Source organism: Zalophus californianus, chromosome 9 (assembly GCF_009762305.2).
Source record: "Zalophus californianus isolate mZalCal1 chromosome 9, mZalCal1.pri.v2, whole genome shotgun sequence".
NCBI lineage: Eukaryota > Metazoa > Chordata > Mammalia > Carnivora > Otariidae > Zalophus > Zalophus californianus.
Window position 1 is genome coordinate 50,703,120 of NC_045603.1, and position 26,851 is coordinate 50,729,970.

The following is a 26,851-nucleotide window of genomic DNA, read 5'->3' on the forward strand; positions in this document are numbered from 1 at the left end:
GGTAAGGTTGGAATCAAAAGCAGACTATGCTGACTTACTTCTGAGAACTTCAGATTTGCATGCTGTTTATACTTTACCATGTAAATTTATTTAAAGCTGCACAGTTTTTGCAAACCTTACTTTATATGTGTATCTTTATATCTTGTATAGCATGTTTATGTAATTATCTCATTTGCTACAGTAATGCTATGAGTTAGAAAGGGTTGATGTTATTCTCTCCATTTTACAGATGAGAAAAGTGAGACAGAACATTTAAGGAACTTGCTTCTGGTTATCCAGTGAGTCCACACCGGACCTCCACAACTCTTTCCACTTGGTACTCTGGATGGCTTCTGTGCTTTTCTTTGATGATGTTATGTGATGGGTTACTTGTCCAGTGAAGACATGAATCTGAATGAAAATTTATGCGGGTCTCATTGAATCAGTGACCACGGTTTTGAAAGAATTATTCATTTACAGGAAGAATAGCCTTATGGCCTGCCTCAGAAGGACTTGCTAAAACTTGCACATTAATTTTCATAAGATGTCCTTAAGGAGTTTCAAAGTCTGTGAACTGTAATAATAAATATTCATTAATATTCTGATTCATATTTATATAAACAAGATAAATTTACATGAATCGTAGTTAAAACTCTGCCTATTATTTTCCCCGTTGAATCTAACTATGCATTCTAATTCACTGAGAAGGATCTAAGCCATTTCTGTCTACACTTGGAAAATTAACTAAAGAACGAGGATTGTGATTGAGGTAATCAAAGGCAAGATTGCTCTGCCCCCACTTTTCCACTCGAAAAACACAGATACATACGCACAACTCACTTGCAGCTATCCAGGAATTATGTGGAGGCGTTACTTCGATTCTTCTTTGTGTCAGAAACTGCAGTTGTAATACCTTTGCATATTGTTAAACTTTGAATCATGCCTTGCTGTCATTTTCTGGCTTCTCAAATGGAGTTCTCCTTTCCTTTATTTTATGCTATGCTTTTATGCTATTTATGCTTTTCTTTCTTTCCTTTTTTTTTTTTTTCCTGGTGGTTTAATGAGCCAGGCACTAGCCATGTTTTGTTGCTCCCTATCTTTGCCAATAGGTTCAGGAAGTATTCTTCTTTCAATCTAACTGTGGTCTTGCCCTGAGCTTTCAGATGAGATGCAGACAGAAGAGTAACTCCCTCAGTTACAGATACTTTTCTTGTAAATCGCTGCATGTGGGGACAAGGGAAGAAGGGCCAATTGGATGAGGGAAGTCAATTTTATATTCTCTTAAAAATAATATAGGAGTTATGCAGGTATAATACCAGTTTAAGCCACTCCTCAGAAATCTAGTTCCTTTCAGAGCAGTCTCATTGTACTGGAAAGTTTACTTTGTTTAAGGATTTAGAATGAGGTGAAGGGCAATTCAAATCTTCTAAATTCAAGTTAAATGCACTTTGTTAAAGGTTAAGAAACATTTGCTGGAATCGTGAGCAATTTCCAGCTAGAGTTCCATAAAAAGAAAGCTTGATGTGAAATTCGTATTACTCTTCCCGGTAGAATTCCATAGTGAATTCTAAAGTAAAGGGTTGAGAAAATGGGATTTGAATAAAGAATAATAATGGAAAACTCCCTTCTCCCCCTCTTTTACATCTCCTCCACTCATAACAACAACAACACACACATACACACACACACACACACACACACAGGTGCATGCAGGGCGGACTCAGAACAAAGTTTCAGAAGGGAAAAAGTTTACATTGAAAGTCTCCTTTAATGGTAAGTGGAAAAGCATACATGGAGTAGCAGAGTTGAGTAAATTGTTTGTGGCATTGAACTGGAATTTCTTCAGTGAAAGGGCTTATGTTGTTAAAAAGAGTTGAAAAACGGCTTAAATTTTTTAGTAGCCTAGAATAAAATTGCACAGGAGGCTCATGTGAAATGTAGCATGTGTGGATAGTTCTGCAGCAGAGCTCCATTTGAAATGTAGCAACACAGCTGGAGCAGTGACTCATCGCACTCAGATCTGCTGTTAACAGACAGACCCTCGCTAAAAAAGCCTGTACTTTCTCACATTATAAGGAGTTGCTTAGGCTGTTGTGATAGTAGGATATGTTCCCAGAACTTGGTCAGGCCACTTGAATTTAACATTTGTTGAATATCTGCCACATACTAGGCCTTTTCCTTGCATTTAGTTCTTACACCTGTTTGGTTTTATTTTGCCCCTTTTCATAGGTGGCAAGTCTGAGGTCGCACATCTGCACTAATAGTCAGTTGATTTCCACCAGTTGCCTGCTCTGTTTGATGATAATGAAGATAAAAAGAAATTTCAAGATAGAAGGAAAAGACATTTAAGATAGCTCATGTCATTTGGCCTCAGTCTTCTCAGAAATATACAGAGAGAATTCAGAAAAAGTGGTGAACAATTGGAAAAGAAAATGTAATGGGGGGGGGTCAATAAGTGAAAATAAAATGACCTTCCAGTTTCAATAACTAGAATCCTGCTCATGAATCCAGCTGCTGCCCTACCTCGCAGATGCTGAGCGGCCTAATGGCTTCCTGGAGGCTGTTATATCTTCCTGTAGGATTCCAAGGGACTTCCGTAAGGATAACCCTTCTGAAGCGGAGTCCTTACTGATGACCTGCCATGATGGAGCTATCTACCTTTGGTTCAGCACCTCCTAGATTAGAATGGTCTTCAATTTTCAACTTAACTACTATAACAAAGAACAGTTTTTTTTTTAAAGAAGTGTGTGTGTGAATGTGTGTGTGTGAGCGCTGTGCGCATGTGCATATATTCCAGTTATGCTGAGAAAAATAGCCAGACCAGAGTGACCAAAATAAAATATTAAATAAATTAAATTAATTAAAATTTTATTTTCTATAATTCTTTACCTTGCTTCTTGTCTAAAAGTTCAAGTGTTACTATTCTAAATCTATTTGTACACTGGTGTGTGATCTTCTCAAAGTACTTAACCTGTTTCTTTCATCTGTAAAATGTGTTGTTGTGAAGATTAAAAAACTTAATTTATATAAAGCACTTACAACCATGCTTGGCATATGGTAAGTGCTATGTAAATGTTAGCTCTTGTTTTATTATTATCATCATCATCATCATCATCATTATCATTCATGGCCCTGTATAAAATGAGCTATTAATTCAGTGAGAGGCCTGATAAGTTAATGCATGCAGAATAAAAACTATCCTATGTGGTTCTTCCAAGTCTTAAACAAAATTATTAAGAGCTGATTACACATGGATAATGTTGAAATTTATCAGCTAACAAGGAAAAAAAGTTCCCACTGAAGATGTCATCCTTATTCCCTTCTCTTTTCACCTCCAGAAATCTATTTTGTGGGCTCCTGAGTGGCTCAGTCGGTTAAGCATTAGCCTTTGGCCCAGGTCATGATCCCAGGGTCCTGGGATTAAGCTCCAAATAGGTCTCCTTGCTCAGTGGGGAGTCTGCTTCTTCCTCTCCCGCTCCCCCTGCTTGTACACTCTCTCTCTCTCTCTCTTTCTGACAAATAAATAAATAAAATCTTAAAAAAAAAAAGAAATCTATCTTGTGCACTGTTATGGCTTACTTCCCATTTTCATCATGCTACTGACTTACTCAAAATTTCTCCATGATCTATCCCACAAAGTTCAGACATGAATCTAATCAACAAACAAATATTTAGCGATTATTTTTTTGGTTTTTGTTTGTTTTTTAGAGAGAGAGAGAGCACAAGGGCAGAGGGGAGGGGCCGAGGGAGAGGGAGAGAGAATCTTAAGCAGGCTCCATGCTCAGCACAGATCTCACCACCCTGAGATCATGACCTGAGCCAAAATCCAGAGTTGGACACTTAGCCAACCAAGCCACCCAGGTGCCCCACCACATGGAAGCATTTCTAACAGGCACATCCAGATAGACACTAGCATTATTTTCCCATATTTTATAAGTGTTTATTCTGTTCTTATCACTACAACAAAACTATAAGTACTTTAAGGGAAAATAGTTCATAAATTTATTTTATTTGTTCAACAACACCTGGCAAAGTGTTAGCCAAAGCAAAATATAAGTGGTCAAAAGTACATTCTGAATTACATTATTTCACCAGAGCCTTCTCTCGTTTACCTGATGTGCAATAAATTCATTTTATGAAATTTTATAAGTTCAAATAACCAGAGGAGAACATTCTTACCTCTGTCAGTTAATTTACTAACTGAAACTCAGTAGTACCATATGAGAAATAAACTAGGTTGGTAGAATTTGTGAATGTGAAGAAAATGTGAACCATGGAATAAATTACACATTTGGTTTATAAGCAGTCTGTGAATAAGGTTCTTGTACTTGGTAAGCAGTAAGAAAGCAGTATATTGTTGAAAGGGAATGTATTCAGGGTAGACTACAAGTTTGAAAATGAAATGAGAATAATTGAATGGCCTTTTTTTAAGGAAATGTTATGTATATAGATATCAGTCAAGTGAAAGAAGAGGATTATACACATAGGTGAATGCACGCACACACACACACAACACAATGAGTACTGGTAACAGACATAGCAGTTGGGAAACCACATTTTCATACTGCTAATGATTAGGCATTTTCAAATTCAGCACTTCTTTCTTACTTCATCTTATTTCTTATCTGTTTCCCTCCCACTATTATTTCTCATATTGTTACTCTATTTTGTCTTTTCTGCCTAATTTTCTTCCCTTATTCCCTGCTTTCAAACAAAAACCCCCTCACACTTTCTCACTCACACTCACACACACACAATTGTTCCCTGCACTTTGTGTTCAAAGTGTGAAACCAACTATCTCAAGAAGGTAGCTCACAGTGATGCCATTCACTCAACTAGTGAGTGGCTTTCAAACTTTTGCTCATAAAACCTAAAAGAATTTTGGGGGGAATATATATATAATAAATATATAATAATATAATAAAAAATATATAAAATATTTATATACACACACACGCACACACACTTACATACATACATTCTGGGCTTTTTGTCAATTTATTGCCTCCCCTCTCCTCTAGCCCTGTCTGCTTTGCTAAAATGGAGCTGGGACCTTTAAATATTTTTTTTTCTTCATCAGCTAATACGGTATTAAGCTTTGTCAGCAGAGGGCACAGGAGGAAAACTGGGGAAGAAAAAGGGGTCCCCTTCCTGGTTTCAGTATGCTGGCTCAACAGGCTTCTGCAGAGCTCGGAGCTTCTCCAGCAGCTGGCTTCTGCGGCGCCCCGAGCCGCTCTGCCCCTCGGCCCTTGCTCCGTGGGCCGCTTCTCCCGTGCCAGGCTGCCGCAGTATGAAAGGCGTCTCCAGCCCCGGCCTCCGCAGTGCACGCCGCCTCCCTGGTGACAGGCTCCTCCAGCACAAGCGGCCTCTCCGGGGCCAGCGGCTGCCTGCGGTGCCAGGAATCAGCAGCACCTGGCAGGATGCGGCTCCCCCCTGCCACCCCCGCCCCTCGTCCACTCCAGTACTTTTGTAGTGGAATGCCTATAGTGAGACACCTCCCTCTAAACAGCCTTCCCCAGCACCCAAGAGGGGAGATTTCCAGCAAATTCCAGAAGGTGCATTTCCAGAAAGTGGCCCAGGCATGGGTCACCGCAGTGACTTCTCTGCTGTTTAGTGAGGTACAGCCCCGCCCTCTCCAGCAAGACCCAGACCTCAGCCCCGGGGAGAGGATGGTGAGGGGAGGGGCACCAAGGGGGCGCTTCGTCCTGGGCTCTCTACCTCAGCCCTAGGGGTCATGATTGCTTCTTATATTTGCTATTTCTGTATTCTTCAGAATTTCTATTTACTCCCTTCTAGCCAATCCCTCATTACCACAATCGTCTGTTAAGGGTCGTAATTCTTTAAATTATACTTTCCTGTTCAAATTACTGTGTGGTTTCTGTATCCAGATTGTGTGCTGACTGATACATACTCCCTTATATATTTTAAAGTAACCGCTAAAATTTCCTTTCAAAATTTAAATAATTGAAAAAAATTGAATTTTCTGGGGTTCTATAAATAGAGTACATGCTTAAAATATATTTTTGTCAAAACCTTGGAGCTATACATTTAGGTCATTTAATGAATGGAGAAGTCCACCCTAGAACCTCATTTGGGAAAAGTAGTCCTCTCTGTCATATCTATCAACCAAATGAAACTGTCAAAAAGAAAAAGACTTTCATTTTAAAAATTTAAATAAATATATGGATACATATCCTCATGACAACAGTCTTGCTTGAGGAGAGACCAGTAGAAAATGGATAGGCTGACAAGAGACAACAGATGGAAAGATGGATAAGCAGATAGCAGGCAGGTCGCCTGAGTCTTACCAAGACAAAATACTATTTCAATATTTTTTTACCGGTTCAATATTTTTCAATATTTTTTTTGGCCTTGCTTTCCTGGGTTTCCCCTTCAGAAGTAATGCATTCTTGAACTGTCATTTTGCTTGATGCCTTAGAGATTTTATCCCAGGACAATAAATCACAGTAAGATTTGGGATGAGTGAAAAGGTATGACATCTTCTGTAAACAGGATAATGATAGAGGAGATAGGAAGAAAGAGGGGAGCGACCACAGACTCTCAGACACATCAGTGTCAGGGAAGCATACATATAAAAGCTGAGGACCAGAAAACTGATTCCCTCAAAGCTGTCCATGCCCTGTGGCCCCTGTAAAGTCTTGGTGGACACCCAAGGTACAGTTTCTCCAGTCTGAAGACAGCAGCACCAGACCAATGAACGAATGCAATCTACAATAAAGGTTAAAGCATTTCCACCACTAAAATTGACAAGAAACCAAGGAAGGAAAAGCATACAATTTAAAAATGGGGGGAAAATAGAATAAAAATATTAAATCATATTCCTTAGAAACTTAGAAAATAAAAGCTTTCCCTATAAGAATGCTACAGGAAATTCACATATCACCTCAAATATGAAACTCCCCGAATCTCACCAGTACCTATGTTCAAACAAAGGTCTTGCTTTTCAGTATTTGTGACTCAAAATCTCACATGGGTTAAATCCTTCATTTACAGTGGTTCTGTTTCTTATTTAAAACAATAAGTTTTCCTTAGATCCATTACTTTTCTGAATCACATGATGGGGAAAGAGATGGAGAATCTTAAACAAAAGGCAAAGGGGATGTGGCCAATTTTTACCATTTGGGATATTAACAAGTTTAACATGGCTCAGCAACTATCTTAAATGTTATATCAACTATTATGACACAAGCTAAAGGTGTTGAAATATAAGGACGTGTGTTTTCTGAGAGGAAATGGGTGACAATTTGAAGGGCTGGTTTTTTTTTAACATGAAGAATAAATACATAAGAATTCAGAACAGATTCTCAACCAACACTAATGTGCAATAAGGTTTATGCAAGTTAAGAAAGGTTTTAAACTTCTAAAAAATTTCAAGGAAACTACGGTTTCCTGTTATTTCTGGAAAATCTGTAAATGCCAGTGTTTTAAAGGGGAAACATTTATGGAGAGATATTAAGTACGTTTTACATGCTACACGTATCAGATTCTTGTTTGTTCATTTCCCCTTAGAAATTTGTAATTCTGCTTCAAATAAATGACATTTACTCTCAATTAAGGCTTCTGTCTTTTCATTCCCCTAAATATGCATCCCCATGGGAAGTACAGGGCTTCCAGGATTTTTCTACACCTAGATAAATAAATTTTCGTAAAGATTTTCCTTTCCCGAATAAGATCCATAATGTACACTGTCTGAATTGACTATTTTGGTGAAAAAGTCTATATACTGCTTGTTTTATAGTAAACTATTGGGATCTTTAAAATAAAGATAATTTGTTTACATATGTATAACTATCAGTTATAATACCCACGTTACTTTCAGTACAGGTATTGCACTTCCTTGCAGAAATATGAATAATCAACTTGGTAGATATTATTCAATCCGAAGGATGCACATGAAGAACTTTTACTATGGCCCAATAAATAAATTTAGGGCCATCACTTGATAAAAGAAAAATCAATAAATATATTAACATTTCTATGCCCACCAAAATCTCTCTCATAGCTCTTCTAAGCACCATGGTTAATTATGATGAGCAAGTTAACGTCAGGTATTTCACAGATCCAAATAGTGCAAAGTCAGCCAGTCTACTGAACTGGTAATTTATCATGAAAGTCAATAATTACTTTTGTTTTGTGGAGAGAAAATAGAAATAATAGAAATAAAATTTAGTAGCATAAAGATTCTTTTTTTTAGTAGTATAAAGATTCTAATGTAAATGAGCAATAACTAGTTTGTTGCCATCTGTGATATTTCCATATCCCTTGGTCTTTAACATACTTACTTGAACAACGGAGTTCCACAAACAACACACTTATATATTCCAGGGTCTTTGTGATGTGTATATTCTCCTTCAAAGGCACTGATAAACAATAAACAGAGCATTTAAAAAAATTAAAGTTAGTATTATTTCTTATAGAATGTATTTGCTGAAAATATATTTTTCTAATAAATCTTTCAAGGGCTTTTTGTTCTAAAAGGAGAACAGAACAAACATTTGGAAATCTGAACATTACTAATATATTTCAAATCTATATAATAAAATGTACGTATAACTACTCCAAACTAGGGCAAGTTAAAAAAAAATAAATAAAAGATCAAGCCATCTAGTTATGTAATGCTTAGAAAAAAATTTTTGCTATTCAAAAAAAAAAAAACAAAATCCTTGTAATTCATATTTGCAGGGGGAAAAAAAAAAACAAACCATTACTACACAAGATTTCTGCCTACTCTACAGTGTCCAAGAGTGTATACCCAAAAATGCAGAAGGGTCCAAGACTTCAAGCGGAAGGAGTCTTATTTTGGGGTTTGAAAAGGAATATTGCAGCTTTAAGGGAATATTTTTCTAAGTTAACAATCTTAAAGGCTAGGAGGTCATTCAGCTAATACAAATCAGCTGTGCTAGCCCAACAAAAAGTCTATGTGCTCTGCAGCTTGTTTTTATTATCCTTTCACCCTCTTTATGAGGTCCAATTTTTTTATAAACAGAATTTTTAAGAATGACCTAATCTCTAGTTGTTTGTGTGCATTAAATCATTTTGCTAGTCATGTACACAACGGACGGGTAGAGGTCCTCCTGGCCTGAAGCTGAAGCCCACCACTGGCTCACTGTGTGGTGAGAGTAGACGTCAGAGATTCACCATTTGGTAAATTCAGCAAACAGTATATACTGTGACAGGAAGAGAGTGTTGCCTATTAACAAGGCCCCCATGTGTGGTAAAGAACTCTTTCAGTTCATGAATGAAAACAAGAAGTTACATCATTAATAAATTTGGATCAGAGGTAAGTTACAGCCTTATGCCAGCCTCCATGGTATAAATTAAACAACAAAATGGTTGGACCTTGGCAGGTTACCTTTGAGCTGGAATCAGCTGAGAGAGACTTTATTCACTAAAAACGTCTTGGAAGTGAACAAACTCTTTTTTCAGGACTTAGGGCGAACTTCCAAGGACCAAAGCCATGTGAGGGCAGTTATTGAAAATTTTTGACATTCCAACCACAAATGAGCCAATAAATACTTTCTCCACATGTGCTTCAAAAAGAAATTGGAGTGGGGTAGAAAGGAACTAAATTATGCTACCTTCTTTTTGCAGCCAAAACGTCTATACTTACAATGGCCACCTTCAAAATTTCAGCATCCTGGCACAGTGCCATGTCCCTCATGGTTTTGCTTACTGTGATGTCTTCCCCAAAAATGTACCTAAATCGCTATTACTTCCACACATTTTGTAGTAAACTAAAAACAGGCCCTTAATAAAAGCCTTGTGACTTTACATAAGATAGTGTTCATTAAATGGGGGAAAGAATAAATAAAACTTAGTCTTAACCTAAACAATACCATTTTCAACCTTTTCAAGGATACTAATTTGTAGATTTTAGCAAATAAGTGTAGAATTCTTTAAATTAAATGGCAAGGGAAGGATTCAGAGCCGTGGGGGATGGGGGGGTGGGAAGGCAAAGAAAACTAGTTCTTAATGACTTTTTCTTACAGCCTCTCTTACCTTTCCGTCCCTTTCTCCTGAGTGACATGGTACTGCAGGGGTGTTAGCCGCTTCCTTAGTTCCTGCTGGGAAAAGACCACCTTACAGTTCTTTTTATCCCTACATGACCCTGGAAGGAGAGAGGATATGGGAGAAGGAGTCTTTTTAGTTTGAATCCTAAATACTTGCTTTGGCTGGCCGCCACCGCCCAGCTTCTGCAGTCACTTGTCAACCACTAGACCGGTCCTTGATGCACCAAACTTATCTGAACTGCAGCTGACTAGTTCTCTCAGTTTGAAGAGAATCTTTCTCAAGATTCAGGAGCTCCCACTGGAGCACTGACAAGGTGCCACAGCCAAAGATGCCAACATGGGATGGGAACAGCTCACTGAACATTCCCAAAGATGGCAGCACATCCTCTATGTTCTCCTAACACCAGGAAATCCTTTTCTTCAAAGAAACTCAAAAAGCATAACCCTGCTTATAAACATTTACACTGTATGTATATAAGATGATGGGCATATTATGCTAAATAATAATTCCCCATTCAATAATTTTGCAACTTAGCAGAATAGCTTGAAACCACCATTCCGTTTCTATTCTGGGCCATTTAAATGGCAGCCAATTTTTTTAAACCCTAAAAATGCATTTTTCCATAACTAGGAATTTGTCCTTCTCTATGATTCTGTCAGCCACTTCACTACGTTCTGTAGAGTCCTTAAAAACAAAAGTCTTTAAAGACTGTATCTTACAATGTTAAACAGGCAGCAAGAAAGGCTTTAATAGACTCCAGAAGAAGGCTTTACACTAATGTCGATTCAATAAGTTCCAAAGAAAAGGTGAGAAAAATAGGGGGGGGGGAGACAAAGAGAAGAAGTAAAGGGAATATGATTTTACTTAGACCTACAGTCTTCTTTTTGCAAAGTATATCTAGGAAGACTTCACTGATTAAGTGTATTCAAATGGAGAAATAATTTTAATGTGATTATAATACCAATGGCAGCTTTTATTTCAACCTATACAGACTGCAGTAAAATGTTCAGACAACACCTGTTGATACGTGCTATTTTATTTTAGCTACACAAATGATTGAAAAGAAATATAACTCCGAGACAGGGCAACCCTTACTCACTGCAATAAAATTGCCTTTTTTTTTTTTTTTTTGCCACTCATCACAGTGGGAAAGGGGCCTGCAGTTGGCCCTAGGTGCAAAAATCTCTTACCATGTTTTGAAATTACTAAAAGAAAGCTTGCTTCATCCCCTGAATACTAAACTCAACTTCCTCTGAAATGAAAAGAACTGTGCTTAAAATAGAAATGCTCCCTACGTCTTTTACTGTTAAGTCACCTGATGTCACAGTATGTGAGGTCACTGAAATGAAACCAGGAAAAAAAATGACTAACCGGTTCCCGATTGTGGGATTGAAGAAGCATATCAGCTTCCAGGATCAGGGCCACCAAGACAGAGCGGCTGATTCTCGATGAGAAAATACAGAGGCAGGAAGATAGCTAACCAGAGCCAAACAGAAAAGTCACACCTTGGTGCAGGCCTGTGGGTTGTCAAACAGCGCCTCTCCTGACCTTCCACAGAGCAGACTGGCATATCGCTGATGATGTGTGGGTCTCTCATCTCAGTGGAACCCATATTACACTAGGCTTTATCCAAACACCTACTACTTACACTTTTAATCTTTTCTGAGGGGCAGATGAGAAATGTTTGTCCTGTCAGAGCAAGGCTCTCCAGACAGAGCCTGAACGCAGAACTGCTCTTTGTTACCTCTCAGTTGACTGTCATAACCGAGTTCCTGCTCTCTCCACTGTAGACTTCTTAAAAGCTATCTTTTTGTTTTTATTTCTCTATTAGTTGGAAGGGTTGTATCTCTGCTGATTTTGCCCAAAAAGGTTCATTAATTGCCAATTTAACGTGACAAAATCTCCGAGTTAAAAGTATTCTTTCCCCTGGCATGGATAATTAAAATCTGTACAATTAGTATTAAACGATTCTGTGCAAAATATTTTTGTTGATATATGTTCATTCATACAAAAAGACCAATTGTGTTCCCAAAATTGAGAGAACTAAGCTACCCATCTGTATGTCATTTAGCACAAGAGAAGCAACTGCAGGTTTAAATTACACGGTATTGGGTTGCAATTTCCTAACATTGGATGCTTTTCTGCTTTTTTACCTTGAGTCATTTACTAAGGAGTGTTCATAAAAAGTAGCTTAAAGCACAGATGCTTGCAAATCGTTTAGGCAAAGATGTTTCTCTCTTTTTCATTCTCCCTCTCTCAAAAATCTCTCTTTTCTGAAGAAAGAGAATAAAATTGTTGGTCAGTATTGACGAACCACGTTAAGTATTTGTACAGAGAGAAAAGGTAAAATTGAAAACATCTGATTCAAGTAAATACGACAAACATAAAAGCTTTCCTGGTGAATGAAGGGTATTGAGGAGACTTTATTTCATAGATTAGAAATTACTTTTGATCTAAACAGTCTTAAAAACAGACTGTTTTTCCACCACGAACCATCTCATTAACTGTGCTACAGAGACCCCGTTTTCATGGCAAGCTTTGAAAGAGTGCTGTGCTCTTTTGTCAGACTCCGTCTTATCTGGGAGGGGGATAAAGATTTCAGTCCGGCTTTCTTTGTTTGTCTTTCAAGAACCACTAAAGCAGTATTCACACAAATTTTGTAGGAATGTGCCCTATGTCACAGCCTACAAATTATTTGGTTTTGGTGCACTTAAAGGTCATCTTCCAAATTAGCAAAATTTTCCTATATCCTGGCTTTTCAACCTTAAATATAAATATTGTTTCCTACCTCTAAGTGAGGCGCTTTTTTTTTCTTTAAGAAATGCTAGTGCTTATTGAAAGTTGTCGAACTTTGTACGTTTTTATTCTCTGATTATATCATGTTCTCAAAATAATTAGGCTTTTAAAGTGTACCTAATAGCAAAAGGAAGTATATGTAGACTAGAAACAACTATTGTGATTTTATATTAAACAACCCAATGAGCAGTTAGTCAGATTTTAATAAATTTCTTGCCACATAGTTTAATAATATACTTCCTGGACAATTGAAAGCTATACTATTACGTTAGCTCTTCTAGCGTCATAACCCAAAACTGACATATATAAACACAGAAAGGCTTCTCTTTTGTCTCTGATTTCCCTTCTCCCTCTCAGACTCACTTTTCTAAAGTTATATGGTGCCACCGTTAATTTTGAAGAAATAATTTCATTTTGAAATTCTAGAATAATTCACTGGATGGTTTCCCTTCACTATCTTCACTTAGGAACTGTAATTTTCTTATTACACAGGGTAATTTAACATTAGTATTATATGACATCTGTTCAATGACCTCTAAATTGGCTTAGAAGTATGTTAGGGAAAGATTTTTCCCTTTATTTAAATGTTTAATAGAGTGCTTCGAAGGCATGAGTGTGTGTGTGGATACGTGCAACCCAAAGTATGTTTGAGATAGTAATGCTGCCATCTTGGTATCTCATAACACCAGCCCCTACAGAGTAACTTTGGTATAGATAAGATCCATCTTGAACCCCATCCAAGAGTATTTATTTACTGAAATATGCCTAAAGTCTCTTTTTATATTGACGCTTGTTCCATTGAGGCTTGCTGCCTCAAAGCCAGTATTATCTTGAAGCTCCAGTGGAAAGCTCTTGCTCTAAGTAGAAACAGACTTACAGCAAGAGTTCATGTTCCGGCTCTGCCTGCTTCCCAGTCATGTGACCTTAGGCAAGTCAGTCTCTCTGACCATGTACTGACACCCTCACAGGTCTGCTCGAAAGATCACAGCAAATCACAAAGATCTAAGTGATCTCAGCAAACACTGTCTGAATAAATGCACTATCACATTATCATTCTGATTACAGTAAATTCTGAAGTTAAAAGTGTAGTTTCAAAGGTAGCCAGGTTAACTATTTCAGTGTGCTGCAATATCATATTGGTAATCATTTTTCTATAATAATTCCCTTAGGGCACCATTTTTCTCACAAATTTTCTTTTAAAATGATTAAAATAAGAATTAAAAGAAAACTAAAATTTGAATATTTAACTATGTGCTAGGCACATTTCTAGGCATTTTTACATAACCATGTTTAATCCTCTCAATAATTCTAGGAGGTTGACATCATGCTCATTCTACAGATACAGAAACTGAGGCTCGGAGAGGTTGTACAATAACTTCCTAAGGACAAACAGTAAATAGATATATCAACTCAAACCCAGGGCTATCTGACTGTAAAGCCCATAGTCATTATATATTCTGTGAGGACAATTTATACTAGAGCTTTCTTCTTTCTTCTTAAATTATGCAATAACTTTTAGCTCAAGAACTATTGCTAACAACTTAAGATAATGAAGGAGAAGAGTAATAATCGCCACAGTACATCCAGAAAAATGAATACATTTGTCTGCTGGCCAATGTCTGTTTTCCCTGTGTTCATTCCTTCAACAGAGGGTCAGTGACAAGGTTCAAATGGGATTCGCACAAAGTCTATAAAACGTTGAAAGGCTTTTTAACTTCCTGTTAAGAAGTAAATCAGATCTGTTACCTAAGTCTTAGAACACTTTTAAGTCATAAATCTTACATTTCATTGTGAAAAATCAAAACAAAACAAGACCTAAAGATCCCGTAACTTTAGTTTTGGTTCTAGGATCAGAAAAAACTGAAACTATGAAATATTTTCCCAAGATAATAAATAAATAAAAGATGACAAGACCATCTTGTTTTGCTTTGAGTTTAGTGGGTTTAAACAGTAAAATTCATGTTGAAATGGCTTGCTACTATATTTCAAAGTGGTATGCTAGAATTTTCATTACCACTTTGAATTTTCAGTTGGTTATTAGTCTGTCATATTGGAAAGCTGAACACTATCCAGATATGATAGTGTTAGAAATTTCTAAATAACTGGGCATTTATAAAAGCCAAATCTAGTCCACTTTTAGAATAGCATGTAAAATGTATTCCATGAACCGTTTTTTCATATATGTTTGTTTGTTTTGCATTCCAGTAATTCAATAAAGGTTTGAAAAAAAAATGCCAAGCACGAGGAAGAAAAGCTTTCATGCCTGTAGAAGCATACCCAATTCTGATTTTTCTCTCAAAGTAGACCTACATAGGAAAAACATTCCCAAGATTAACATGCAATCAGATGTCATGACACTTTTGCCTCAATACTGTAGCTTCCATGAAACTAGGGTTGCAGGGCTTACTTACAGGACCATTGATCCAACATTTTTTTCTTACTGTTTTCTAAAGGCAACAAAAGTGTTGAAGGTTTACAGAGTGCCAGGTACTGTGCTAAGTGAAATATAGTCATTCATTCCTTCAAGTAATTATTGAGTACCTATTATATGCTGGCATTATTCTAAGTACTTAGGATATACAAGTAAAACAAAGATCCTGCTTTCATGGAGCTCCTCCGAAAGCAGCAGGGGTAGGGGAAGACAGAAAAAACACAATGAAAATAAGTAAATTAGGTAGCCTCTTAGAAGGTAACAAGTACACAGGAAGGAAAAAGGCAAAACTGAGCAGAGCAAAGAAGATTCGGAATGCTAGAAGTTAAGGGCTGTAACCTTAAATATGGTCAAAGTAGGGCTCACTGAGAAGACGACATTGGACAAAGCCCTGAAGCTAGAGAGGAAGTTGGTTGTACTGATATCCAAAAGAGGTGCTTTCTAAACACACAGAGGACATGGCCAGTGCAAGAGATGAGTACACTAAGTTCACGCCCCAGTGCTCGTAGAGACAGAGACAGGGAACTGCAACACGCGTGCCAAAACCTGAGCAACACGCGTGCCAAAACCTGAACGTGAATGGGGCAGAAAGCAACAATTTAAACATGCGAAGAATAGGTTTTTAAACCAGGAAATTTATAATTATATATCTTAGTACAGACATTGTCTGGCATTACTTTTTAACTCCCAAGAGAAATGTTAGGGAATATCCTTTTAGCAATGTGCTATCCTCAAAATAGCTCTCAGAGAGTATCTGACTGGCTGAACTTTGAACCCAGAATCAGAGTGCAGTCCCTGCTAACTTGCTCTGTGTAATTAATGTCATCCCTTTCAGACTATAGATTATCATTCCCAACCTGGAGTCATGTGTAATTACAGAGGATACTCAATAGATGTTTTTCAGTGATAAATTTTTGATGGACCCAGAGAGCAAAATCCTTTGGCCAAATGGGTGTTTTTACCCTTCTGGAACAAGCCAGTCACTCTTCCCTGCAGAGTGCTCTTGTAAGTGAAGTCAGGGAATATTCATAACTAAAGAAAGTTTAAAATTTGTACCTCAACCTGGTTTCCATGTTTTAAAAACATTCTTAGTTTTTACATTTAGGTTCAATTTCACTTCATTCATCCTCCAAGTCCTAAATATAACACAAAGAAAATAAAACTCCAGGTCTTAGGAACCAGAAAGCAAGACAACTGTTTCTTCCTAAACATTTTTTTTCTTTTCTCTATGTGAGAAAAATCATATCTTTGTCATAGTAATTATCCCATTTCAGGACTTCTCACTGTTTTTCTATTCACATAAGACTGTTGTACAGATCAGTTTCAGTTATATTCTATTGATGCATGCACAGAGTTCTAATTAACATCAGTGGACATTAGAAGCATGCCAAGGCAACATACCATTTTAAACTTTTTGAATTAAACAAGACCATATGTTTTAGTGGAGCATAGTTGAATGATAAAATTGGTCTCTGGTTTCCATACTGAAGGTTTGAATAGATAAACTGAGAAAATACTTGCAAGCAAATTTTCTTTCCAAGTCTACATACCTGAATAAATTCACCCCTACTCTGATAACTCCTTTCTTCTGTATACCCTTAGTACTAGTGCATTTACTCTGTGAGGTACTATTTACATGGGCTAGAATAGCATTTTGCAATTATTCTCAAATGTCTTCAGTTGTTTCCACTTTATTTTCTCAGATTATAAATTCTTTGACAACATAAACTGTTGAGCCTCATATTAATTCATACATCCTACAACTAGTGATTAAAAATCTACAGTGAATCAAGAACTATGATGAGCTCTGGAAAGTTAAAAACGAGTAAGTCAAGGTTCCTATCCTAAGACAGCACACATTCTAGCAGGAAAGATGTAAGAAAAGCAGTCAAAACAATGTGCAGTCACATAGTAAAAGTATATGCAAAATTTTATGTATGGAACATTAACATTAACACTGAAGACATTAATATTCTCAAACTTTGCCCATCTAGATTGACGAGGTCCAGCTGTAAGTGGGATATGGAAAACTCACATAATTTGTAGAAACAGCATCTATAGGCTCAGAGGGTTAGAGAAGATTCAAATAGGGAAGAGAACTTCATCTAGAAAGCTGAGATGTAGTGTGATCAAATGTGTACAATGTCAAGAAGGTCAAGTATCCAGCTCTGATGAAGGGAATGCAAATGGTCTTCCATGTAAGTGATATCGGCTAACTTACCAAAGTAAAAACAGCCAGGATAAAGTTATGGATTTAGATTTGGAAGAGGAGAAATTGTGGAGCGGAGAAATAAGGCAGTTTTAATATTAAGGGGAATGTGTGCAAGCATTTTCTCACTGGAAGTCAATGGGAATACACTTATTTCCCACAACATCCGAAGCCTATTAATATGGTTTAAAATTCTAACCTTTAATAGTAAGTTCTCGTAAGTAGGGAGACATGACTTTCTTGATAGGAGACGTGGAGAGGTTTATCACTACATGTATCCTTGTGAAACATTCACCTGAATGACTCTGTAAGATAGAAACCACATTTTGCATTTCTATCTTTTACTTGTGTGCCACAAGTAAATTTTTAATTGTTGAAGTCATGTGTAGCAATAATTTTATCAACATTCTTTAAGTATCTAAAAGAACTAGAGTACTTTATCAACTCTTCAGAATGTAATGCAAATACCAATAGCAGTGATTTTTACATTAATGTGGACCATAAAGCCTAAGTTTAGGGAAATATTTAAAATATGTCTTGATGCAAAAAGCATTTACTTGCTTGCAAAGCATATGAGTAAAAAGAGAATTTTTAAAGGCACTGCGATCATCAAGTGACAGTAGTGGAAGAGAAAGTCACTTAACTTCAAGTCTATCTGATTGCATGTGAAATGTCTGACAAAGTTGGAGTTCCCTGTTTTTAATTTTTTTTTTTCCTAGTATGGGTCTTCACTAGAACATCATGGCCCATTCAGGGAAAGAAAAAAAAAATTAAAAGCAGACAGGCTCATTTCCATTCTACATTTCACATGCAATCAAAAAGACTTGCAAAAAATAGCTTGCTCTCCCATCCTGCCTCACCCCCTTAGGAGCACAGACTGAAGGGAAGATGAGGGATAACCACCCACAAAAAGAAGGATAGGATCCCTCACTTAGGGATGCAGAATTTTGTTTAAATGTAACATTAAGAATACTTTACTAGAAAGAAAATAAAATTTATATTGTCTAAGAGCTCAGCTTTGTAAATTTCCAAAATTACATTATCTCCCAAATCAAATTTAAAATCTAAATTAATTCTAAAACAATGGGCAGAAAACAAATCTGCAATTGCCACTCAATGAATAGCTAAATTTGAGTCCATATGTTCCAGAAAAATTTGAAAGATTCTGGAGGAAAAAAAGTAAAAATTTTTACATTTCTCTTTATCACCCAGACAACTAAAAAAAAGCATAGGGCTTCTCCTGAATTATTCAATATTTCCTTGAAAGACAGGGTACATACATATCTTGGTTACCTTTGCACTCCCAGCACCTAGCAATGTGCCGGGGCAAGAGTAAGTACTATGTAAGTATACGCTGTATTTAAATATTTATTCAACTCCCCATTTTAATTATTTGTATTTAAATTTTTTTCTGAAAAGATGTTTTCTGAATGATGCCTTTGGCTATGTTTCTTGGAATTTAATTTAAAAACTGCAACAATAGGGGCACCTGGCTGCCTCAGTTGATGGAGCATGTGACTCTTGATCTCAGGGTTGTAAGTTCAAGCCCCACTTTGGGTGTAGAGATTACTTAAAAAAATAAAATCTTAAAAAAAATTGCAACATTAATATTCTAAATCAGTGAAATTAAAAAAAAGAATAATTGATGATAGATTTTTTCTTTTATTACTATTCTGAATCGTCTCTTGAGTTGCACACTCAAATCTTCTATTATAGGCTAGTATTCCATTAAATCTCTGGATTTAAGACTGAGAGATTACCTAATCCAGCATTCCCCAAAATGTTATCTATAAAACACTGGCTCTAAAAAACAAAAAATGCTAACAGGTTGTTCTTGGGGGGGTGGGGGGCGGGGGCGGGTAGAGGGTTGGCAAGAATAAATTTCCACAGTCAAACCATATTGGAAAAATCAAGGTTACATGGGTTTTTTTAATGAAGATCTTCTCAGAGATTTTCTTAATATTGATGTGCATTACTAAATGTGGTATTTTGACACACGATTATTTTATGCTCCACTAGAAAAGTAAAAAGAGCTGCCAATGACACATTTTCTCACACAATGGTTTAAACTGTGTCCTCATTACCAAGATGATAAAATGTAAAAACAGAACTTATAAAATATGGTAGTATGCAGTTTTTCAATTTGACAATGGGATCAGTTTTACAGGGTATTAATTAGTGTTCCTCAGATTATAATTTGGGAAATGAGGAACTTCTAGTCCAAAGCTCTCATGAGTAAACCAAGGCCTAACAAAGTTACTTGACATGGTCACACACCTGGTTAATGAGAGCCAGGCTCTCTTGTCTGCCGCGTTCCTACTTTAATTTATTCATTCATTACATTTCTTTCTTGAACTCATGCTTTGTTGTGCTTTAACATGCCTATCTTTTACTAACCCATGTGCTCACGGTCCATTCCCACCCCCATGCCGCCATCCCCCACCCCTATCACTTCCTGCTAATTACATCTACACATTCCTTCAATATCCTTCAGAAGAACTGTCATTGCTTCAGATCCTATTCCAAGAACCAGTCTGCCATTCTGTGCAGAAAGAAGCACAGTGCTTCTCACTTCTTTTACTCCCTCCCACCATAGGGAAGCAAAGGAGGAAGTGTTTACGTAGAATCATAAAACTGTCAAGTATATAACTTCATCTTATAGATAACAAAACGACTCAGTCCCAAAGTGGCCATCTTTCTCACCAGGATATACATTCCTTAAAAACAATGGCCACATTATTTACAATGTGGCATTATATTGATACATAAGAGGATGCTATTTATTTACACCCATTCATTCATTCCACAAATATTTACTGAACACCTATTATGTGACAGACAAAATTCTAGTTGCTGAGATGTAGTAGTGAACTCAAGAGGCAAAAAAAAAAAAAAAAAAACTGCCTTTTTGGAGCTTACTTTGCAGGAACCAAGGATTTTCCTACATTAGAAATAGATTTTGGCCAATCAAACCCATCACCTTTCCCAGACATATTTAATGTCCCACGCCCTCCTTTTATAATTTTTCCAGCTTATTCCCCCTTAAAGTGGCACAGAATAAATTTCTGGGAAATGTGAGATAATGTTAATACCTGAGGGTTATATCTAACTGTGAAAGATTCGACAAGATTGTTATGTCATTCTTAGTTTACAGATGAAGAACAGGAATAAAAGGCATAAAACAGATTCATTGGGCCAGAAAGCAAGTTGGTAGTAGAAACAAGCTAGTAAATACAGACTAAGCTTCCAATCTGTTTCTTCATCAATACCACTAATAGGACAGTAAGCTCTGAAACAATGTTACCTAAATTTGAACAAGAACTATTAAAATATTAATCAAAATGGAACATAACACGAAAGCTGTCTCATTCTGTGGTCAAAATGCACTTCTACAACAAAACAAAATCTTGAAAACTATAGCTATAGAATTTTGGATTTTCTTTGCTTACTTAAAATTCAAATAATCTAATGATTTAAATTAGCACTCCATTCTTTACTTGCAATTATGTGGCTGAATATGATAAATATATCTAGTGTTGAAGGAAATGCTTATCATAGTAGTTGAATAAATTTAAATTCTATAAATGTATAGCTCTTATAAATCACCTAAATAACTGATATCTTTGTCATTCCCTAGTATATTTTTTATGACATACATTTTAAGTGGCTAATACAAGTGCAAGTATACTAAATGTAAAAAAAGAAAAAAATAGGGAATTGAAATAAATGAATGGAAATTTTAAATTTTTAAATAAATGGTTGATTTTAAATGCAAAGGCACAGAAAGTAATTAGAAATAATTTGCCATTGCATCTCAGTAAAATCTTTTTTAAAGCATTTTAAATTAAAATGTATCTAGCAAAAGCAGCAATGAGAAATTTAACCTCTAAACAAAATGTTTAGGATGAAGCTACAAACTGGAAAAGACTGACAATGACAATTCATCAAGTATCTGGCCTCAATATTAGTGAGTCTTTGTGAACTGCCATACAGGCCTCATTTCTTCATTAAACATGTTCATTGAGAGCAAAAGGTGGCTCAGGCTTGTTTGAATAAATCCTTCTATATGATCTGACAGGTAACATTCTTGTGAGCATGTTTAGATAGATAAACATCTAATAACTCTACTTATAAGATTCCTCAGAAGTCCATATTGTCTAGATAATCTAACCCTGCAGTATTATCATTTGTTTTCAGAACTCATAATACGTTTTATATTCTTTACAGTCACTGTTAGTTAGTTGACCAGTGAGTTTCTCAGACTAAAATTTGTTTTATCTTTTGTTCATGCCCATTTTTATCTCTGTTGCTACTAGGTGTTGCTACATATTTTATAATTATTAATGTATATATGAAGAATTTATTCCATACTTAATAAAAAATTAACAAAATCCACATTTAACAAACCATATGCCCAACACCTTATTCATACAGATGTATTGTTCTATAATAATTTAGCCTTGTGCACAAATAATTTTTAAAACTCATATGGTAGGTAATTAGATGTCATACAGCAAGTTTTCAACATTAACATTAAAACTTTATTATATCATAGCGCTACTAAACATTTTGTTTTAGAAAAAATATAGCTGCATCAGAGTACTCATTAATCAACATTTTAAATATAATTTTTCTTAGTTTCTAAAAATATCTTAATTCATGCATAACAATCAACATGTTAAACTAATAACATTTTCAAGATTCTATAAAAATTTGAAACACAGCAAAACAAAATGTGAAATTTTCTTTCATTCTTGGGTGGTCTGCTGAAGAAAATTTAGTTGCATATAATGCTATAAATTACTGTTAAATCAGCTATTTGGATTTAAGATAAGTTAATTTATGAAAACTTGTTTTAGTTTATAGAAAGTCTACACATGAAAGACAATTTCGATGAGATGTCCAAGCATAAGGGACTTGGAATCCTATTGAAAATGGAAAAAGGTTTTGCACTCTACAAATATTGTTTGAACATAATATAAGCAGAAAAACTTGTGGTTTGTAAATCCATATGTTCTTAACTGGATGTTCTTTACATACTTTTGTTTAAGTTTTCACAATGCACCTATGTGCTAATGATATCAGTACACTTGCATGCTGTGAAAGAACGCAAATCTAGTGCCATCTACCGGAAAAAGTGGGTACAATTCAATCAATTAATTACAAATTATTTTGTGAATTATGTGAGTTGGAATTTGTATGTCTATTTTTTAAATATTATGTTTCTTTAAAAAAAAATCTCCCCTAAAGCATTTTTAATATAATCAAAGAAGTTAGGTAAGATGAGCATGTAAGACAATGGTGAAACTGAAAAATGGCGGGCGTTAATCTAAACACGTGGGAGAGAATTCCATTGGTGGTATCAATAAAGAAATCAGATATACCATGTTCTAATCAGTTTTTATGTTGGTATCATGTATATTGTTTAGAACACAGGTTCTAAACCTGTGGTCAAAGAACCCTCCCTTAAGGATTTCAGAATATCTAACAAAAAAAAATGAAATTATATGAAAAATTGTGTGTAGGTTCACAGATGTACTTTCTGGGGGAGGAGAGTCATAACTTTTATCAAAGAATCATGGAGATGATTCATCTTTTCATAACCCTAAAAGGTTAAAAAATAAAACTGGCATAGAAAGCCAATCTATGCAGTAGATGAACAGCAAGCATACTGATGACCTCAAGTCTTTTTTTAAAAAGGGTAAATAAACATAACATCGGATGCCATTAATGAGCTGTTGCCAGCTCTAACTTGGATAGTATTCTTACTTATGCATGTTGCTTTGGTGCATGTCTGCTGTAGTTCCTCTCTACAAATGGAAAATTTAAAGCATAACAAACAACATTAACTTGCTCCAGAGAAAAGTGATCAAAAGAGCCGGAATTCTTAATTCTCATAATAAGCATAATATGTACTTATTCCCTTCCTCAGACAGTTTATCTACCACTAAAACTCAAACTGTTTGAGAGAAAAAGTAAAAGCATGTATGGATAATACACAATGAATCCATGTTACCACTTTTTTTGCTCTTTGTTTAGCTACAATGTGTTTTATACCTACTATATCAACTGTATTGTATTAAATGCAACAAAGTGAGAAAAGAGAAAAGAAACAGTTTTTCATAATATATTCAAAAGGCAACCAAACCATGAAATTTACTTTTAATCTTCCCATGTAAAAGAGTCTCAAATAAATGTGTATTCTGTTATAGCTATCACTTCACCTACATGTAAACTTTCCAAATGTTTATTCATTCATTTAACAAATATTTATTAAGTGCCAGGCATTGTGCTAAGCTCTGGAGAGTTCTAGTTATACAGATGATATTCTATGACTTGCAAACACCATTTGCAAAATATCTCTCTTTAAGACTTCTAATTTCTACATTAGAATATTTATGATATTTTTACGAACTACATAACCGCCGTGTGGCTCTTCAATTCATGGTGATTGTTAAATACGCCAATGAAGTCAAGTAACAACCACATATTATGCGTACGATGTTAGAGAAAAGTATAATTTATCACTGTAATTAGTACTATTTAGACAAATACTCTCACTTGGCTGAAAGCTACCATGCTATCTAGTCTAAGCTACAATTAGACTTAATTTTTATCAAGCACTGAAACTATGTATAAAATTGTGCTTCCTAACCCCTCCTCAGATAATGCTTCAGTCTTGATATAGTGGTAAGGAATTCTAATGTTCAAACGTGGAAAAGATTTCTGTCCTCCCACCACAACCTAGCAGATTTTTCTATAAATTCCCAGCCATTAGTTAGTACTGAGTTTCCAGATTTAACTAAGCCAGAGCCAAAAGTAAAAACAACAGTTAATAAAATCACAGAATCTCAGAACTGAATAGATGATCTAATTTGAATTCTTCGTTTTAAGATAAAGAGTGAGATCTGAAGAGGTTTACAGTCATGTTCATGGTCACACAAGTTAATGATAGGGCTGTGGTTGGTTTTCTGACTCCTACCCCAGCACTCTTTTAATACAAAATGAAACTGTTATAGGAAATTAAGAAAAAATTCTGAGGGAGAAAGAAATTACCTTTAATTACAAACATGAGTGAACCATAACTCAGGTGCACTTAATAAGCTCTAAATTAAAATTATGCTTTATTTAAAAATAAGTAAAGGAAGTCAAAGCTGAAAAATGATAGGTCACTCTTTTGGGATATGGCCTCCATTCAGGTCAATCCAGTTATAATCAATTTTAAGAGCCTGTTTCAATTATTTTTTAGTTCTGGAATTATTTTGTATTGAATAATACCTGAAATTAGTAGGGTACTGGCTAAGGGAGCAGAAATCTTTTTGATTTACAGAGATTTTTTTGCTGTAATGGGTTTTGACCAGGGAACGGTAAATTAAAGCAAGACTCCAGACTTTCACCTTAATTTCCTGTATCTCCAATTTTGACCTCTTCCCTCCTACTTATACGAAGTAATAGGGACTAACATTCCCACTTCAACTTCACTTTTATTTTTCAAAATATAGTTTGTTTCATTACTGTTGAACTTAATTTCTTCAACATTCCTGTATTTCTAAGAATACAATTCTCTTAGATAAATGGATGGTAGTGATTTTACTAATACTCAAGTCATAGAGTATGTAAATGCTGGAAAGACTGACTTTCATAACGCTTTAAAAAGTAAGTGGTGCTTTAATGACTAAGGCATTATGGAATACTATTCTAGCCAATTCATCTATTCATCAAATTAAAATGGATTTGCAATCCAGAAAGACAGACACTTTGGCTTCCATCAGTACTGGATAGTTAGAATAAAAAAAACATGTATATTTATAGGACTTGAATTCTGGTTCGGCAGGATGTATAAGTAAAAGGAAGAGATAAAAACAACAGATTGAGATGATTATTTCTCAAACAGAAAGTGCATTTGTGGTTCCTATTAAAGTGAAAATAGTTAAATGAAAGGACATATTTATATGTTCCTTAAAAGTCTATTGTACTAGGAAAATACAAAGATGATAGATGATAGATAGAAGAAAGGAAGAAAGGAAGGAAGGAAGGAAGGAAGGAAGGAAGGAAGGAAGGAAGGAAGGAAGGAAGGAAGGAAGGAAGGAAGGAAGGAAAGAAGGAAGGAAGGAAGGAAGGAAGGAAGGAAGGAAGGAAGGAAGGAAGGAAGATCTATAGTGAACTCAGTGAACATTTATATATGGTGCTTACTAAATCTCAGCCATTGTTCTATGCACTTTACACATCCTAAGCTATTTCACCCCCACAGCCACATTTCAGTTGACTATTATTATTAACTCCCATATTACAAACAAGGAAGCGAAGCTAACAGCTAATTAAGTAGCAAAACCAGACTTCAAATTCAGTCAAACCCCAGAATCTGTATTTTTAAGCACTATGCAGTAATGGCTACTGCTTAGGAATTATCAGCTTTGTTGAATTTATCTTTGAATCATTTTGATACCAAAATTTAAAGATACTTATATCTCAATTAAACAATTTCATTATGAAATGCTTCAATTCCATGATTCTAATATCTTGAAGAATACACCATTAATTTATTTATTTATTAATAAGGTGTCTCTGTAAATACTTAGGCTCCTCTGTGTATAGAAAATTCATGTTACAGAACACTACTGGTATTCTCACACTTTGGGGCTTTTTTCAGTGGAAAACATGGTTATGTATAAACTATATAACTTTCATACTCCCATTGTCATATATAGTATATACTTCGGAAAAAGTTCCACATGATACAGGGACTACATTGATTGATGTTCTCCCTCAAGCTCATATACAATTCAGCAGGTAAATCTTGTCAGTTCTACAACCTAAAAATCTCTCAAATCCATCTTCCTTCTTTTTTTGTTTTGTTTTGTTTATTTGTTTTTGAGAGAGCGCGAGAGCAGGGGAGGGGCACAAGGAGAGGGAAAGAGAGAGTCCCAAGCAGACTCCCCACTCAGCGCAGAGCCCGACACAGGGCTCAGTCTCAAGACCCTGAGATCATGACTTGATCTGAAATCAAGAGTCAGGTACTTAACTGACTGAGCCACCCAGTTGCCCCCATCCCCCTTCTTTCCAAACCTACTGTAATTACCACTGCTAAGACTCAGGATCTCATGAGTCCCTCCAGCCTCAAACTCCTCCAGTGTTCTCTGCGGGGGCACTGCAGGGGCATGGCTGGCTCAGGGAGGCAAAAGAACTGAAAGAGTCATGCATTAAGCTTCATTAGCCTCTCAAGTCATCACAAATAGATACAAAATCTATTTAAAACAAACAAACAGACGTTTACTACTCAAATACCGCTTCAAGACAAAGGTCTTAGCTACCCTTCGAATCAAGCTGCCACCTCAGCCTTCTCATAGAAACATCTGGAACCAGCACTGACCTTCCACCATACTAACTCAATAATCCCTACAAAA

At 35.9% G+C, this 26,851-nt stretch overlaps 1 protein-coding gene across 2 annotated transcripts in view; it reads right to left on the minus strand.

Moving 5' to 3' along the window:
- MSRB3 (methionine sulfoxide reductase B3) overlaps positions 1-26,851 on the minus strand; it is a 165,469-nt gene that overhangs the window by 107,163 nt on the left and 31,455 nt on the right. For both annotated transcript variants that reach the window (XM_027594869.2, XM_027594867.2), the window contains exons 3-4: positions 10,000-10,108; positions 8,283-8,360 (exon numbers count right to left, since the gene is read on the minus strand). In XM_027594869.2, coding sequence (XP_027450670.1) covers positions 8,283-8,360; positions 10,000-10,108 — 187 coding nt within the window. The remainder of the gene's footprint in view (positions 1-8,282; positions 8,361-9,999; positions 10,109-26,851) is intronic.